The sequence below is a fragment of the Bidens hawaiensis genome, unplaced genomic scaffold (assembly GCF_021521415.1).
Source record: "Bidens hawaiensis isolate Kalapana, Puna unplaced genomic scaffold, B.hawaiensis_p1.1 tig00000055_1, whole genome shotgun sequence".
NCBI lineage: Eukaryota > Viridiplantae > Streptophyta > Magnoliopsida > Asterales > Asteraceae > Bidens > Bidens hawaiensis.
Window position 1 is genome coordinate 11,067 of NW_027491016.1, and position 18,893 is coordinate 29,959.

The 18,893-nt window shown below is 34.6% G+C and overlaps 1 protein-coding gene and 1 pseudogene across 1 annotated transcript; both read left to right on the top strand.

Moving 5' to 3' along the window:
- The first annotated feature begins 3,220 nt into the window (after positions 1-3,220).
- LOC143628135 (zinc finger protein JACKDAW-like) lies at positions 3,221-6,243 on the top strand. Its single transcript, XM_077097817.1, has 3 exons — positions 3,221-3,337; positions 4,173-4,572; positions 5,463-6,243. The coding sequence occupies exons 1-3, from the start codon at positions 3,238-3,240 to the stop codon at positions 6,241-6,243; spliced, it is 1,281 nt and encodes a 426-aa protein (XP_076953932.1). The 5' UTR covers positions 3,221-3,237.
- A 5,977-nt stretch (positions 6,244-12,220) lies between these two features.
- Positions 12,221-16,918, top strand: LOC143618635 (ruvB-like protein 1; annotated as a pseudogene).
- Positions 16,919-18,893: the final 1,975 nt, after the last annotated feature.

Sequence of the window (18,893 nt, forward strand, 5' to 3'; positions counted from 1 at the left end):
TTCCCCAGCGCCAAGCGCGACGGAGCCACCCTCCACTTGTTCATCATAAGCGGCAAGGACATAATCCTTGGTGACTGCGCAAAAACAAATCAAGTGATATCAGCAAAAGAATTATGTTCGCGCAGAAAAAATAAATAAACCAATGAAATTAACTTACACAACCCGTCGACTTGGATAACGGGCTCAAGCGCGCTATCGGCCCAAAGCTTACTCATGCCGACCCCAACCAGCGCCTCCTCGCAAATTTTCTTCGCGGGGGATGGTTCGGCGGTCAGTTTCTTAACCCAGGCGCCAGTTGGGTTCTTGAGGACACCCTCATCCGCAGGCGCAGAAGTGATAGAGCGCATGGTCATACGGATGGGGATCACACCGGCCCTAATGTAAAAAAACCTCTCAGACCAGTCATGAAGGCTCTTGAATGAAACAGTGGAGCACTTCACCTTCTGACTGCGAGGAATAAAAGAGATCCAATTGTCTTGGATCTTGGCCTTATAAAAATACTGAAAGCGCCGAGGAGTGGGTTCCTCGCGCTGGGATTTGCACATGAACTCAAAGTGAGTCACGCGCACGAGTCCAAACGGATGGACTTGGGATATATGAATCCCATAGAACTTCAGCAGTGCACCCACAAACCTTGTCATCGGGAGACGAAGGTTGCAGTGGGTGAAAAAGTGGCTATATAGGGATATATAGCCGGCAGGCGGGTCCGCCGCCGTTTGCCCAGACCTAGGCAACATGCAGCCAAACAGGGTGGGAAAGCCCTGAGAGGTGATGAGGTTGTCGAGATCTGCCTGCTTCAATTTGCAGGGGATTTCATTCCACCTTTTGGTGGCCTTGGTCCTCCCTACTTCCTCCGATGTGGTCTCAACAACCTTCTTCCCCTTCCCCTTTTGCTTCAATGTCGACATCACCACAGATTTCACACGGCGTCTTCGAGAGGCAACAGAGGTGATTGAGGGGCTAGACGAGTCTGAACTATCAGACATACAACTGCAGCAGCATATAATCAAGAAATCGAAAAGATGAAAACACTCAATTCAGAATATGAAAGGCAGAAACAAGAAAATTATCAACAATGAAGATGAAGATAAAAATTTCCTAAGGGCCTCCTTTTATAGGCCCAGGAGAGAGAAATGTGGCAGCTGATCGGATTTCACGCGCCCCCACTCGCGGGTCCAAGCCAACGAGGGCGCGACACGTGTCCCTAACACTGTTGAGGGGACATAAAATTGTAACCGACCTGCCACGGAGCAGAGACGCGCCCCCACTCGCAGGTGCTAACCAATGCGAGCGCGACACGTGTTCAAGACAGCTGTGTGAAGGGACGTGAAAGGCAACTGTAGCACCTCGAGCACACGAAACGTCTGACATGTTTACGGCGCACGTCACCACCAACTAACCACGTGTTTGGACCCTTCGTTTTCAACCAAATGGATAGAACTTCGCGCAACGATGGAAGCAACCAGGAAAACGACAAAACCCCATTAAAAGACAAAAATCAGTAAGTCTAATATCCATCTTACCGCGCTCGCGCGAGATAAGACACACATTAGACTGGGGGGGCTTGAAGAGGTATGTACCCGCCTCAACACCAAGCAAGGCGGGTCAACCCACAAGATAAAGACATTATGAAGGCACAAAGCCAAAACCTATGCGCATGGCGCATACAAAACATGCTCAGGCATCATATGCCCAGGCACACATATGCTCGCGCATCACATATGCGCGCAGCGCATCAGCGCGCGGCGCATATCACATGCTCGTGCATATCACATCTGCGCATGAAATATCTGCGCGTGAGAATAAAGAGAAGACCCCGCGCATCCTCAGGGTGAGCGCATATCATACGTGCACATAATCAACCTCGTCCTTATCCAAATCAGGATTAGGGCAACCTTGATTGTGCACATCAGACAACCTTCCAGAAGGTATCTTTTTAAGGAGAAAGAATATGCTGATGTTGATAGCTGCCGAATGAAAGGTCGACAACTCAGCATGACACATGTGTTACCACGTGATTACAACCAACGAGAAAGCGCCAGGTGTCCCAGAGGACACGTGGCGCAGTGCGATGGGAGGAAGCCAACGAGGTTGAGCCCAACCGGTGGTAACCCTAGCACTATAAATACAGCATCAACTCCACTTTGATGACACATTCACACTCAATCATTGACAGTTACAAGCAGTGATATCACATTCAATCATATTGAATTACATTCACTCACAGTCAGTTACAGAAAACACACAGTCACACAATCAAGAGTATTCAGCGATTCAGCAATACTCTAGAGATTCACTGACTCACACATTATTATCTTCTCCACAAAGATACTGATTCTCACGCCGGAGGGTTACCCCAAAGAGGACCCCTCTGTCCCTTTCTGAGGGGTAAGTAACGGTGTTGTTCATTTTGTAGGTGGAAGAACACGGATTCAGAGGAACCATCGGTGAAACAGTTTAATCATACCCGAGGAAAGTAGATCTGCTACCAGTGAGTAGATCCACGTTTCTTCAAATACACCACGTATTCGTATGAATATTCAATTAGAAAATACAATTTGAACTTATAAAATCATTTAATTTGATAAAACATAGTTCTAAGGTAATCATTTAATTTCTATTGCTTAATTTATTTCTTTTAAGCATCCCGTACATCATACGGGTTCTAAAGCTAGTTATGTTTTATTATTATAATAACTATGAGATGAAAGATCAAATATGAGAAGCTAGAAAATAATTTTAGACTAGCATATTGCGACAAATGACATAATAGTATACATCGTGTGTTTTTTTTTAATGAACGACTTTAAAGTAAAAGTCAAAATTTACTCACGGAGAAGGTATCTATTGTGGTCCACTTGAGTCTCTGCCCGACCGACTTTACATTCAACCCGTGTAACATAATTCTCTCTCTCTCACACACACCTTCTGTATGTGTTTTACTGTGTGAAAATATTCTCTCAAACCTCAATCATCGTATGTGTTCTTACTTCAATTCTTTCTCAACAAGATTCAAAGCAAAACAAGATCGATCACTTCACTTGAATCTATATGCAATATCCAAAAACCAAACATATATATATGTTACATAAGTTTTTCACTTTGAATAACACTTGATGAATCACATGCTCATACATCATCATCATCATATCATTATCCACTTATCTATTTTTAGCTTCTTATTGTGATCTTGTTATCAACTTATTATAAGTTCACCTCAAATTCTGCTGATCGGAAATGATGTCCGGTGATGGATTCGTTCATGACACCGTCACAAACCCTAACCCTACTTCTTCAAATTCGGCTAAACGAAAGCGTAATCTACCTGGAAACCCTGGTAATATTCAGTTACTTAAGTACATATTGTTAGCATAGATATTATTATAGAGATATTTAAAAGATGGTAAATTTGTAATTATCTTGTATATCTCTTGCTAGTTAAATTTATAGAATATGATTGTATATTCTCACTCTCTGTATAAAAAGTTTATCTTGATTAGTGATTTACAATTACAATTAATACCATATATAAAGGATTGTAATTATCTTGTGTTATGTTATGTATCTCTAATCAAATTTATAAGTATGATGTATTCTCACCCCATGTATAAAGAGTTTATCTTGATCACTAATGATTCAACGAAATTATAATACCATAAAGATAAAGATTGTAATTATCTTGTATTATATTATTTGGGGTGAGTTCCGGTACAAATAAAATTAACGTACAAAGTATTCAAATAACTAGAGTAATTATAGTTTTGAAGTAGAATAATTATGTTGTAAAAATAAAAAATAAAATAGCGTAAAAATAATTATTCTAGTTCAAAAGTTATAGAATAATAATAATTACTCTACTGATAATATAATTACTCTAGTAATTTGTATTTGCTACAAACCCTATATATATATCTCTGGTAAAATTTATAGACTATGATTGTATATTTTCACCCTATGTATAAAGATTTTGTCTCATTAATGATTTATGGAAATTATAATTATACCAAATATAAAAAGATTGTGACTATCTTGTAATATATTGTACATCTCTAGTTAAATTTATTAAATTTGATTGTATATCTGTATATTCTCACCCTATAAAGTGTTTATCTCTAGTTAAATACTTTTTAGAGTTTGTTTTATGTTGATGCTGAATTCTTATTGATTTGTAGATCCAGATGCAGAAATCATAGCTTTATCACCGAAGTCATTAATGGCGACGAACAGATTCGTGTGTGAGATATGTAGCAAGGGGTTTCAAAGAGATCAGAATTTGCAGCTTCATAGAAGAGGACACAATCTGCCATGGAAGCTAAAGCAAAGAAATAAAAATGAAGCTGTGAGGAAGAAGGTTTACATATGTCCAGTGAAAAGTTGTGTTCATCATGAACCGTCTCGAGCTCTTGGAGATCTCACCGGCGTTAAGAAGCATTTCAGCCGGAAACATGGTGAAAAGAAGTGGAAATGCGAAAGGTGTTTGAAGAAGTATGCGGTTCAATCGGATTGGAAGGCTCATAGCAAGATTTGCGGTACGAGAGAGTATACTTGTGATTGTGGAACAATCTTTTCCAGGTATGGCATTCGAGTTCTAAACTTTTATAATATGTTTTCGTCTTTTTGGTACCAGACAGTAAGTTGGTCGCCTTTCCAATCTACTGATTGGACTGAACTAGTTGTCAGTAGGCTTCTAAACGAACCGAATAGGGCATGTTCGTGTTCGTTTGTTTAGTTTATAAATTGAACAAATGTTTGAACACGAACAACTAAACAAACAAAGTTTTTTTTGTTTATGCTTGTTTGTTAAAAAGATGAGTGTGTTCCTTTGTGTTTTTTTTGTTAATAGTATAATTAAACGAACGACTTACAAATGCAAGCGAATGAACATAGTTGAACACAGATGAACGAAAATACAGAAGCGAATAAAACCAATTAAAAGTAAACTTAAGCGTGATCACTATGTTAGGCCTATAAATTTAATAACACTATAGAGTAAGTCTTAACAATTGATATATTAATTTTATAATACGTACTAAACTAAATTTTTAGGGCCAAAATATTTTAACTGAATTTATAGAACGTAAATAAACGAACTTAAACTAACGAACACAAATGTACATAAACGAAAAAACATAAATGGACGAATGTAAAACGAACATAATGAATCAACCAAACACGTGTCATATTCATTTAGTTAAATTTAACTAAATGACCAAAATAACTTTATTCATGTTCACTCGTTTATTAAATACACAAACATAAATGATTAAATGAACCTCTCGTCAAACAGTTTAGTACTGAACGTTCAGTTCGTTTGCTTGCCTAGTTACCGGTCCAAAGACCAAACTAGAAGGAATAACTTTAAGATTATTTTTTTCTGCTACATGACTCAACCCTTCCATATTCGGAAAGTTGAACTAATATATTAACTTGCATGTGTATGGCTTAACAAACAAACATGACAGGAAAGATAGCTTCATAACGCATAGAGCATTTTGTGATCCTTTAACTCAAGAAAACTCAAGAACGGCGTCGTTCGCAACGCTTCAGACCGCCACGAATATCAATTTCCATAATGATTTGATGATGATGACCGGCGGTAATAGGATTATGAACCCGGGGATGAAACCAAAGTTTCCAATTTGGTTGCACCACAACGATAATAATAATAATATTAATCCACTAGAAAACCCAACAATAGCTTCATCGTTATTAGGGTCTTCAAGCTCAAACATTAATAACAATATATGGTTGAGTAGAAGTCAGGAAACAGTTGAGAATAATATTATGGAACTGCCACAAGGGTTATGTTTAAAACAAGAACAAGTCAATAACAATAATAATAATATAGGGGATATTCAGTTGAATAATATTCCTTTATATAATGATTATGCTGGTTGTCATAACCTGCCGCCGCATATGTCCACCACCGCACTTTTACAAAAGGCGTCTGAAGTGGGGTCCACGAGGAGTGCGAACCCCAGTGGGTTCGGGTTGTTTAGTTCGTTGAACCAATCGGATAATGTGATTGGTGGGATGATGAATGGCGACGGGATGATGATGAGGATGATGGCGGGGTTGACGGGTGAGAATGGCGGCGGTGTTGACTCCGGTGAGGGGGGTTTGACTAGAGATTTTCTTGGAGTTGAAGGGAATGAGAGGAGAGTGTTTAGTTTGCAACAAGAGTTGATGAAGTTCACTTGTCCCATGAATGATGATTCAAACATAGGATTTAGTGGAAATTAATGAGAGTGTTGTGGCATTGACAAATCCATTGGACATTAGTCATGAATTGTGTTTATGCGACTACGGATGACAAGGGTAGCATTAGAGATGCTCTTATAATTGAACATGGTCCGATTCGTGGTTGGTTTTATAGTTTTTTCATGTACTCGGTGACGGAGAAGGTTGTAATGGTAATAAGTAATGTGGTGGTCGTAAGACGACCATAGTAATTTTGTGATAATAACCTTTCGAAATATTCAATTTCATGTTGATGTAATTGATATCTTTAATCAATTTCCAACCTCACTATTATAACCATTAAGTGATTAAAATTACTTATAACTTTGTTGGGTTTAGAGTTATGTGCAAATATCATGAATTTCAATTAGTGTTTTGCTATATAATTGGCTAAAATCATCACATAGTATGATTTAGATTTATTAGTAACAAACATTTGAATCCAGATGTCAGCAAATTTGTGTGGTACTTGAATGTTTTTTTATATCAAATTTGCTAATGTCTATAAATTGGGGGTTATTGTGAAGTCTATAAACATCATATAACTGATATATAGAACTTGTTAGAATCTATAGATTGTGGTTATGTGAACTAGTTTTAAGACTAAGAATTGGGTCTGAGTGTTTTTTATAAACTTAGACCTGGGTGTGGTATGGATTTAACGAGTTGACTTATATTCATGACCAACTCTCAAATTATTAGTACGATTAGACCATTCATAATATGAAGGCTTAAAAACACCTAAAACCATAGTTATTTTGCACATAGTAAATTTTTTAAAAAAAAACACACCAAAACCTCACCTAAATAAAAAACCTAAAAACATCTAAAAATATTACCACATCATTCACTTTTTTTTTAAAATAAAACAATAATAAATTAATCACGCTTTTCACCATTCAATTATATCTCTTCATATACCATATAAAGTAAAACCTCTATATAAATTAATAATGTTTGGATACTTTTATTAATTTAACGAGATATTATTATATCAATAAATTAATGAATTATTAATTTAAAGAGTTAGCTTATATTTATGACCAACTCTCAAGTTAGTGCATCGACATTTAAAATTTTCATGTTCATTCATTTTACCTATTTGAATAAAACAGAAACAAGAACATTCAAAATTTCCATGTACATTCACACATTAATGAACTTGTCAAGTTCAATGCATATAGATCTAGGTGAAAATAATGATTGTTACGAGGTTCAAAACATTGAAGAAATTATGGCGGATACCGTTCAAAATCCGGTTGATGATGATTCAATACCTTTGGACCCAGTCACTCGGAAAGAAGCACTACAAGCGGCAACAACTCTTCACAACATTTTTTTGCAATACGAGAATACAATGCCTCAACTTTTAAGTACAATTGAGAGATTTAAAAATGAATTCAATATAGATTTGAAGTTCAAAAAAAAAAAACAAGTTACTATATATTTATTTTTTACTAGACAATAATTGAATTTTGGAATATTTTAGTAAATATTAATTTATAGTTTTATTATTTTTTTCCTTGAGGTCCAATTTTGTACTGGTCCCAAGTTAGTACCGGTCAAATTATTAATTTTACCGATGTTATTAATTTATCAAGTATTAAATTATATAGGCTCTACTGTATGTTAAAAGTACGTCAAGTCCATCATCAACTCGTTCTTAGTAGTTTTTGGCCAAGAACTAGATGCTAAAACTGGCCATCAAAACCAGCCACCATAATAGAGTAAACTTCTTTAATTCAATGCCGCTTGATCGTTTTAACTATTAGAATCAAATTCCCAAATCTTTTGCTAATTCGATTTTTAACTGTTTGAATCAAACCGACCAACTCTTTTACATTTCTATGATAGTCTTTTTTTGTGAAAAGACAAAAAACGTCCCTGCTATTCGAAAACCAAATATCAAAATATATCTTTTTTTGTGAAAAGACAAAAAACGTCCCCGCTATTCGAAAACCAAACATCAAAATATCTGAACGTCTTGATGCTAGGTTTCATGTCACACCCCAACCTAATGCGGAAATGCTGGAGCGTGATCCGACTGCTCACAGCTCGAAGATACTATCATATATAAAATGTGACAATATCTAATTAATTATTTACAAATATTACACACATTATTTAAATATACAAAACAATTCAAATACACAAATATGAGTTCATATAACGATTATCTTGATTATATCCTAAGGTCTTGTCTACGTGTCCAACTTCAATCTTCAATACAAGCAACCTGCAATGCGTAGAAAATGGAGTTTTGTCAACAAACATGTTGAGTGAGTTTACCACTAAGTTTTGACACCAAAAATAATGTTAATATAATAAATAAGCAAAACGTAATAAATGCGGTAATGAAATCAAACCATAAGCAAGTAAGTTATCGATTAAACCATTGCCAAGCAAATCGGGCGCCGGTAAATCAACCATGAGCAAATAATGAGAATAAGTCCGTTGCCAAGCGAATCGGGCGATGGTCAATGAGAATGAGAACCCTCTCCAAGGGGATATGTCAAGTGAATCAATACAATAACACATAAGCACATAACAAGTAGATTTGATTAATCACACACAATTACACGTTTGCTATTTTGATATGTATGTATATATAGATATAGATATATAGTATTATATACGCATATGTCCCCAAAACGTTTATGAAAATTGAGTAAAATAGGGGAATGATAAAACTCACCTTAGATGAAAGGCAAGTGAATATAATTAAGAATACACGAGTAAACGGATAAGCGAGTCGTCCAATACGCGTCAAACGAGATAACTAATCAGAACCTGAAAACTTTGTGATATGAAAATATAAATAAAAACGAACTTAATGCCACTGGAATCAATCCAAACGGATGAGTAGAACTCTAGTTATGTTGAATTAAACGTTTAAGCGAGCTGGTACTGATCAGAATCCGAACAGCGAGTCAGAAGTCGGGTTTTGGTCAGTAGCCTTAAAATCACGTTACGAGAATAAAAGTCTTCTGGACCGAACGTTGAATCCGACCAGAAGTATGAGAAAACGGATAGTCAAACTTGTTGACTATTTTGCCCTTTAACGAGTTTTAAACGAATTGACCAGTCAATACCCTTCAACCACTGAAATTAATTGAAGTTTATTGACTAGGGAATATATATGAATATTTCCTATGTTTACAACATACCTGGAAAGTGAAAGGATCGATGAGAAACGAAAGTCAAAGGTCGGTGCATAAGCAAAGTCAACCGTTATGAGTGTATCTTCAACAATAATGCAAAAACCGAAGAAGATGATGAAGGTTGGAGGTAGGTGACGGCTAGGAATTGTGAATTAGAGTTTAGGGATGATTTGTGGTAAAGAATATATGATATGTTTATATAGGGTTCACTAAAACGAACTAAATATGGTAACTTATTTGTTTTAGAACCAAATCGGCCTTTAATGATTAAATTAATATTAAAACCAGTAAATTTCGTTCTTGATCAAGGGGTTAATGAGTATGGACTTGTATCTAAGCTATATTAGTCTTCTTGGGTCTTAAAACACTCGATTATGTCCTTAAATAAGCGATTTCGGGCCAAAAACGAACTAGGAAATGATTTTAAACAAAACGATCTGAACAGCTTGCCCATAGCGCCGCGTAGTGGGGGAGGGCTTTCTCACCACGTGGTGCTCCGGCCTCCTAAGGTGGAGTTTCATATTTGACAGTTTTGGTTCTTGTGGTTTAAGAATTGGATAATTAATTAATCTTTTTATGCATAAATTAAGAATTGAACATCTTTTAAAGTATGAAGGGCCTAAAATGAACATATGAAAACTTAATTACTCATAAACATTTGATTTTTATTAATAACAAAGATCTAAAATGTTTCCGGTCGGGTTAAACGTAAACGAATACGGGTTTGAAAAATCCAAAATGTTACATTTCACATACGACAAGGATTAAAAAAAAATCGTTTGTTTAAAAAAAATGACTGAAAAGCCCTTGTACTTAACATAACCCCACACCATCATATGAAAGTGCTACTAGTTTCAGGCGGCAAACCCTAATTGTGACCTGGTATTCAACCCCAACCCGAACCCGAACCACACACATCAACGAAGAAGATAATGAAGACAGAAGAAGTTCAATCGACTACTAAAAACAGAGAATTGCAAATCACACTCACATCAAAGGCCTTGGTCTTGAGGTTATTATTATTATTATTGTTGTTGTTGTTGTTGTTAAGGAAATAATGTATTCATGAACGGTTCACGAAAACAACATAAAATCGGGAGAGCCTATAGATTGAGACCGATGTATGTATTCATCAATGTGAATAACAAAAGGCTATAAACGAATCGAACGAATACGAACAAGGGCATGTTCTTGTTTGTTCATTTAACTTTAAAAGAGCACAAACACTTAATCAAACAAATATTTATGTTCATGTTTGTTTATTTAAAAAAATGAGCATTTGTGTTAGTTTGTTTAAAATCTAAACGAACATAGCTAAACAGAGTTAAATGAACATATATGAACAGACGTAAATGAACACAAACAAACATAAACGGACATTAATGAAAACACTTAAATGAATACAAATTAGCAAATATAAAACATTTAAGTAGATGACTCATGCAAATAATATTTAATTATCTTCAATTAGTTAATACATAAATGAACGAATGGAGCATGCGTTCATGTTCGTTCGTTTAATTAAACTGTAACACAATTTTTTTGGTCATGTTCATTCGTTTATTAAATAAATGAACATAAACGAACTTCCCACCGAACGGTTCACAAACAGTTCACCGAACGTTCGGTTCGTTTACAGGCCTAGTTCACAAACACAAACAGTGTTTTATTTGATTTGGCTAACCGAGAATGGTCAGTGTAAACGCTTCGGTTTGGCTCCTAAGTTTGTGTTGGTGTTTTATAGTACTTACATATAATTTTGTTTTATAGTTAATAATATTGCTTAAATCTATATAATAAGATTAGAAAAATCGTTGCAAATATTAAAAACATTCAATGAACAAACGTAAATAAACAAACATTAACGACCATAAATGCAGGGGCGGACCCACATGGAGTGGGTCGGGGTCCCCGGACACCAATCTTTTTTAAAAAATTAATAGATTCGGCATATTAAATTTTGCAAGGACCCCATAAGAAAAATTAGTTTGACCCCATAATGTTAAAAGAAACACTGGTGTAGTGGTAAATCCTTTTGTTTAATAACCAAGAGGTCCTGTGTTCAATTTTGGTTCAATCCAAATCTTTCATTTTTTTAAAATCCAAATGAAAACTATGTGGCTGTTGTCTAATTTGTTAATTTTGTAATTCTGGTTCAATCCAAATCTTTCATTTTTTTAAAATCCAAATGAATTCAATTCTGGTTCAATCCAAATCTTTCATTTTTTTAAAATCCAAATGAAAACTATGTGGCTGCTGTCTAATTTGTTAATTTTGTAAGAAATTAGTTACTTCAACACTACATAATATGCTATAGAGCATTTTATAACGTGAATTTTTGAGCTAATTATACAAGGATCATTGATAATAAAGTTTAAAACTTGAATTTTAGGGCTAACTAAGCAAGGATCATTAAAAATAAAGTTCGAAACTTCAATTTTAGGGCTGACTTAAAATCTGTGAGTTATTTACATATATATTTGTTATGATATTGTATTTCGTTATGTTTTCATCGTCCTGTCCCAACCTGACCCGAGCGATGTCCGACCCGAAAAGTCTAACCTTTGGTTGTGAAAATCTGAACACCGAAAAAAGGGGACCCCAGTGGAAAAAAATCCTGGGTCCGCCACTGCATAAATGGATGTAAACAAACACATTTTTGTATGTTTACGAACGAACATTACCTCTGTTCATGTTTGTTCGTTTAGTTAATCGAACGGAGTTTCTTGTTCATGTTCATTAATTTATTGAAAAAACTTCCCGCCGAACAGTTTCGGTTTGCTTACAGCCCTGTTCAAATTCTTCTTATTTAAGGTGTTATGGATTTGAAATTACTTCATGCTGTACATATTATGATATGAGTGCCAATAATTATATCTAGGCTACTGGAAAAGCCATATCATTAGCAAACCGAGGTTTTAATGGAGAATTTCAGGAGAGCTATCGGCTTACGTATTAAGGAAAACAAGGAGGTTTGTGAAGGAGAAGTAAGATTCAATATTCAACCTTTAACTTAAATTGATTTCTTTTTATAATTTAATAATTTTTTAGGTGAATGAACTATCTCCAGAGGAAAGGAAACTGAGAGTGTGACATGGTAAAGCGATAAGTCATGTTATTGTTGGATTAAAACTGTCAAAGGAAGCTGGATCCAGCTATATATGATGCTTTGGTTAAGGAAAAGGTAGCTGTTGGTGATGTTATATACATAGAAGCAAATAGCAGTGCGGTTAAACGAGTCGGTCGGAGTGACGCGTTTGCAACTGAATTTGATCTTGAAGCGGAAGAATATGTTCCGCTTCCTAAAGGCGAGGTTCACAAGAAGAAAGAAATAGTTCAGGTTTGTTTTTAAAATCTTTTAAGTGCGCGTTCGTTTCACAAAATTTGTGGAAATTCAAAGGAATTGGAATTAAAATTCCATGACATGACGCGTTCGTTTCGTTGGAATTGGAATCTTAATTCCATTTTGATGTGTTCGGTTGTCAAGGAATTGGAATTGGAATTGGAATTGGAATTCAATTACTTCAAATTCCTTTAAATAAAGGAATTCTAAATCCTTCCAAAATGTAGAGGATTTCAAGTGAATTCGTTGGAATCTTTCTAGAGGTTTTTTAAAATTTTTTTTTTTGTTTTTTTTAACGAGAACAACGAATAAAACATTTTAGTTTTTTTTTTTACTTTTTTTGTTTTTGATTTATATTTTGAGTTTTAAATTTATTATTATTATTTTTGAATATTTTTTTGAGGGGTTTTTTATCTTAATAGAAAACCCCTAAAAAATTCAAGAAAAATAATAAAAAAAATCATAATGCAAAATATAAATAAAAAACAAAAAGTAAAAAAAAAACTAAAATGTTTCCGCCGTTATCCTGGTTAAAAAAAACGATTCTAATTCATTTGTCAAACGAACACAAATTGGATTTAAATTCCTTCAAATTCCATTTCCTACAATTCCTTCCAGTTCCAAATCTTATGCAAATTCCAATTTCATTCCATTATGTGAAACGAATGCTCTCTAAAGATGTTATTATTCTATATAATATTATTGATGATTATGTATGTCAGGATGTTACACTTCATGATCTTGATGCTGTCGCTAATGGGTCAAATGATGAAGCCTAGAAAAACTGAAATTACTGATAAATTGAGACAAGAAATTAATGAGGTTGTTAATCGTTATATTGATGAAGGGGTGGCAGAGCTTGTTCTCTATAGACGAGGTACGTGTCACACCCCGACCATGACGGAAACGTCGGGGCGCAACTGATTGTTCATCGCACACGACACTATTAAGTGACAATATTTAATCAACTCATTTAAATTCATAAAAACACAAAGAGTCACGTAACTTGTTCATACAATAACCGAATTCAAATCATAGTAAATAATATAATGTTCGTTTTGCTAATATCCTAATAGCCTCGATAACGTTTTTTTCTTCAAGTCCTCGAGTCAACCTAAAGTCAAACCTGTAACATTGCATAAATAGATTTTGTCAACACAAAGGTTGGTGAGCAATTTCATAGTTTTTGAACAATAGATATATAATATGAAATTCCACAACTTGTATACAAAACAATAAATAATAGCAACAATTTAGATAAATGAAATCGTTAATAAGAATATATTAACGATACCTTTCTATAAGGGGATGCCAAATATACTCGAATTTTGTATGAAATCGTTAATAAGAATACATTAACGACACCTTTCTATAAGGGGATGCCAGATATACTCGGATTTATGAATCAACCATCCAAAAGCAGTAAACACATTAGCACTCAAGCATATAAGCATATAATCACCAAATCGAGCATTTATTTAAGTAAAGTATACAATAAAGTTTGTGGTTTAAGACTCAAGTATAAATCATTTGGATTTGAATAAGTTTGCAATGTCACCCCCAAAATATAAAAGAGTGAAAACGGGGGATGAAAGTACTCACGTTCAAGAAATAAACTTGAAAGATTTGATGATTTGGAGATTAACCGGAATGATGAGTTTAACGAACGAAGCCTAAAGGAGAAGAAGTCTTGTATTAGAAAAGTTGTCTTGCAAGTCTTTAAACGAAAATAAATAATAAGAAATGTAAACAATTTAAAGTTTAAGGTTTAAAATGTAAATATTTAAGAAATTATAATAATAGTCCTTTAAAAATGTAAGTTTGCTCGAAACCGGGTTAAAGTATCTAGCCCTTAATTTTACTCAACCTATGTTAAGTAATAAGGTGGGTAAAAATGCAAGAAAGCAAGTCCCTTTATAACATAGATACTAAAACGGGTTTTAACGAGTGTTCGGGTAGTCGGTTCGGGTCTTGGTGACTTGACCAAACCCAAAGTCAACTTTCCCAAAATAATAAATGTATGAGATAACTCAATAAATCTTAAAGAGACTTACCCAAGTATGTAGTTCTTATTGTTTTAGAACTAACAACGTCCGTTAAGCGAGTGTTCGGTTTAGTCGGTCCAAACTTTGTTATAGGATCAAGTTGGATTCAACATTCCGAGTACTTTGTAAAAATAATTAAAATCAGTTTATAAAGTATTTTTAAAGAAGTATATAAGCTTTAATGGTTAAAAACACGCTTGTGTGTCTTAAGCGAGTAAACTTGGTTTAGTTCGGTTTGGTTCGGTTTTTATCTTAGAATAAGGCCAAGAATGGTTACCACATGTCCAAACATTATAGAACTTGTAAAATAATTTATAAATAATAATACCAAAGTCTTACATACAAAAAGTCAACAACAAAGTCTTTAAACGAAAGTTCGGTTTCCGGTTCGGATCTTGTTTCGGGATAAGACCGAGGTTAGATTCTACAAACCCATAACCATGGAACTAATTAAAATGATTTTAGAAACTCAAATCTTACATAAAACATGTTTATACAATTATTTAAACAAACTAGTAAACAAGAGTTCGGCTTCCGGTTTGGAGCTATTTACGGAATAACCGAGGCTAGTCTTTACAAACCCATAACCATGGAACTCAAAATGTAAAATAGAACTAAGATGAGCAGAAGTTAAACAAGTATAACAAGTTTGATAGTTAGATGCGGAAAATATATATAATCAAGGACTACTACGAGTTCACCATGTAGCTTTGTCTTATGGGCCGAACACTTAACCGACCGAGACCGGAGAATGTCCACCGAAGGTACAAAGGATGCTATTATATATATGTTGTATAACAATCTTCAAGTATAAATAAGTGTTAACAAGTTGATTATAATGTAAGACTATGGTCAGTATGACTTTGGAAAGTCAAACTGCCAAAAAAATATGAAGAACACCTTTGAATGCTTGAGAATTGGAAGAGAAAGAGATGAATGAGCAAGGATTAATGAAGGGGATAGGGGTGTATATATAGGGTGGGTTGAAAGGGTCAAGCATGGGGTGTGATATCAAGGTTTGCATGCAAGAGGGGTCAAGACAAGTCACAAAACAACAAAAAAAACAAAAATGGGGCTGCTGCTGATCTGCTGCTGGTCAGCACGTCGGTTCACGTCCGGAAGTTCGTTTTTGATGTATCTTGAACGTTTTAAGTCCGTTTTCGAATCCGTAAAAGGGGTCTTTCAAATTAGACAAGCGGGAATGTTTTAGTAACATAAAATCCAATATTTTATATATTTGAAATGTTCGGGATATAAATCGGGGTCGGTTTACAACATAAAAACAAATACAAAATAAATACAATTTGACCCGAAATCGAGGAATGTCACAGTACGCCTTTTTATATAATTTTTATCATATGTTATAAACTTATAATTATGTTACTAATATAACTTGTTGTGCAGGAACCGACATGTCAAGTCCTCATGGCATACCTGTGGATCTTTTAGACAGGCTAGTGATCATACGAACCGAAACATACGGGCCTGCTAAGATGATTCAGGTAGAAATAAATATTTCAAACCAGTTAGTATTATATTGTAATATTTATGTACTTCGTTTTTATCGTATCCTGGTTAGATATTGGCTATTAGCCTATCAGGGCACAAGTGGAGGAAATATCTATAGATGAAGAAAGCTTGGCTTACCTCGGTGAGATCGGCCAACACGCATCGGTTTGACTTTTTCTCGTGTTAGAAAATTGGAATCTTTGTTTTTCTTTACTAAAATAATTTGATTTGGGCAGGCATGCAGTGCAATTATTATCGCCCGGTAGTGTTGTGGCAAAAATGAACGGTCGTGAGGGTATCTGCAAGGTACTGATCTTGTATTTTTTTGTGTATTTTATATGTTAAACGCGTGTTCATTTTGTGCCATATATGTTTATGTAGGCGGACTTGGAGGAAGCGAGTGGTCTTTACCTAAATGCAAAGTCATCTGCCAAACTGTTGCAAGAGCAACAAGATAGATACATCTCATGATGAATCTTTGAAACTTGAAATGGGCTCAAATTCTGGTATAATTTTTAATGTATAGAAGTTGTAGGCTCGGTTTTGGCGAATGTGAGTTCAATCGATCCCTCTGTTTGGTTGTATAAGGGATTTGGACACTATTTTTTAGATGATTTAGCAGAATGAAGAAAATGGGTTGTTTTTAGGAAAATGGGTTAACATAATGGTTGGTGTGTGTATGACAAGAGTCAACCTATCGATCTCGTGTTTGATCAAAGTTCACTGGTTTTGTCCTACCTTGGACTCATCAAGCTGTAGTTCTAACTTGGTAACTCCCACGTGGAGAAGTGTAAGCATTTCGGCCACGCGTTTTCTTAACCATCGAGTCACTCCCAAAAGATATGCGCTAACGAGCAGTTGCCTATGGGGTTCTATAATAAGTTACCTTCTCTTCTCTTAAAAAGAAAAAAAAATCCTTACTTCAGTTTCGGTATCTAAGTTTGTATGTATTTGTTTGTATTTGTAAAACAATTTTATATGGTTTGTTCCTAATGGAATATGCAATAATTAGCAAGCAGAAACTAAGGGGTTTTTATGATAGCCTGCATTTTCTTTCTCTTAATAGAAATCATAATTTTAGTTTTGATTTATAAGTTTGTTGGCAATTTTAGCGTTATCGACATGTATTTTAGTATATTGGATTAACTTGTTGACCGAGGAAATAACGTTAGATGTTAAATGAGTTAGGTGACGCGGGGGTGCAAATTCGATTTAATACTAACGTTGTTTGGGATTTCTTATTGGGTTTAAGTAGTTATTTTACTTGGGATTAAGTGTTATGTTATATGGGTTTTTTTATTTAATTTATTTGGTCTCATATGAGAATTAGAGTTGGGCTTAAGTATTATGTTATATGGGTTTTTTATTTAATTTATTTGGGCACATGTGGGAATTAGATTTGGGAATATATTGGTCGATGTTTTCCTGGCTCAAAAAATCTCTCTCGATCGCATATATACAGAAGAGAATAGACAGTTACAAGGATTTTCTCTGGCTTTTCATCAATACGAAGGAACATCAAAACTTAATTCCGTAATCAAAATTATCTGTCTAATCCGATAAATCATTGTGTTTAACTCAGAAATAAATTTATCTTGTTATAATGATTACTTATTTAGTTGTCTTGTGGCTTCCTTTACAATATATTATTCTCCGTACGAGACCCATTATTGACTTACATCAATTGATGTGATTAAATATGTTCAAACAAAATCAATAAGCAGTTGAAAATTACACGTTTATTGTACAAAGCAGCCTCGTGGAAAACATTTATTCCACACTTAACGTCAACTAACGGGGCCTGCATCATAAGATCCTAACACGTTTTTCACATTTGATCCCTTGCACTATGGACTAACTACACAAATCTCAAATTATATTTATACCATCCATCCAGTTAAGATGAATGTGAAGTTCGTCACTCACAATGAATTAAGTTCAAAAAATATGTTTGTTGAATTAATTAGTAATAAATGTCAAATAAATGTTACTAATAACTCATTATGATTTAAAAAAGCTTAGATGACCAAATTGTCCTTTTCTTTAAAATCACATCAAAAGAAGGCTTAAGACGTAACTTGTTGCTCGTTTACATGTCACTTTATTATAATTTCCTTTTTAGTTTAGCAATGAATATTATTATGTTGCGTTTATGGAAAAAAAATTAAATCCTGATCAATTCGTTCTTTGTTAATTACAAGTTACCTATTTTTTAGGCCATTGATTACGCTTAATCGCCAATGATCTATAGTTTAATTGGTTGATGTGAAACAACCAAATACTTAAATTTAAATAAGGGATGTCTTGGGTTCAAGTAACAAAAAATAAAATAAAATAGTGGGTTTCAGGTTGGAGGCAGGGGGTTTTCTCACATATGGTGGGTTTCCTTTTGAGAGTGGTTTTCGATATTTGGAGAATGGAGATGAGCGGGTGGGCTAGCGACCCGTCAATGATCCAACGTTAAAAAATTATACTTAATCAATGACTAAGATCAATTCCTTATATCTTTAGCTATAAACTCTCTGGTTTTGAATAGTAGAAAACACGGATAGTATTAAATACACCGTAATTTATTATTTGAGTAAAGATTACCTA

Bases quoted from the DNA above. Each gene is read 5' to 3' on its own strand.
- LOC143628135 (XM_077097817.1), top strand. From the start codon at position 3,238: ATGATGTCCGGTGATGGATTCGTTCATGACACCGTCACAAACCCTAAC. The intron at 3,338-4,172 runs GTAATATTCAGT...ATTGATTTGTAG, and splicing joins TAATCTACCTGGAAACCCTG to ATCCAGATGCAGAAATCATA. The intron at 4,573-5,462 runs GTATGGCATTCG...CAAACATGACAG, and splicing joins TGTGGAACAATCTTTTCCAG to GAAAGATAGCTTCATAACGC.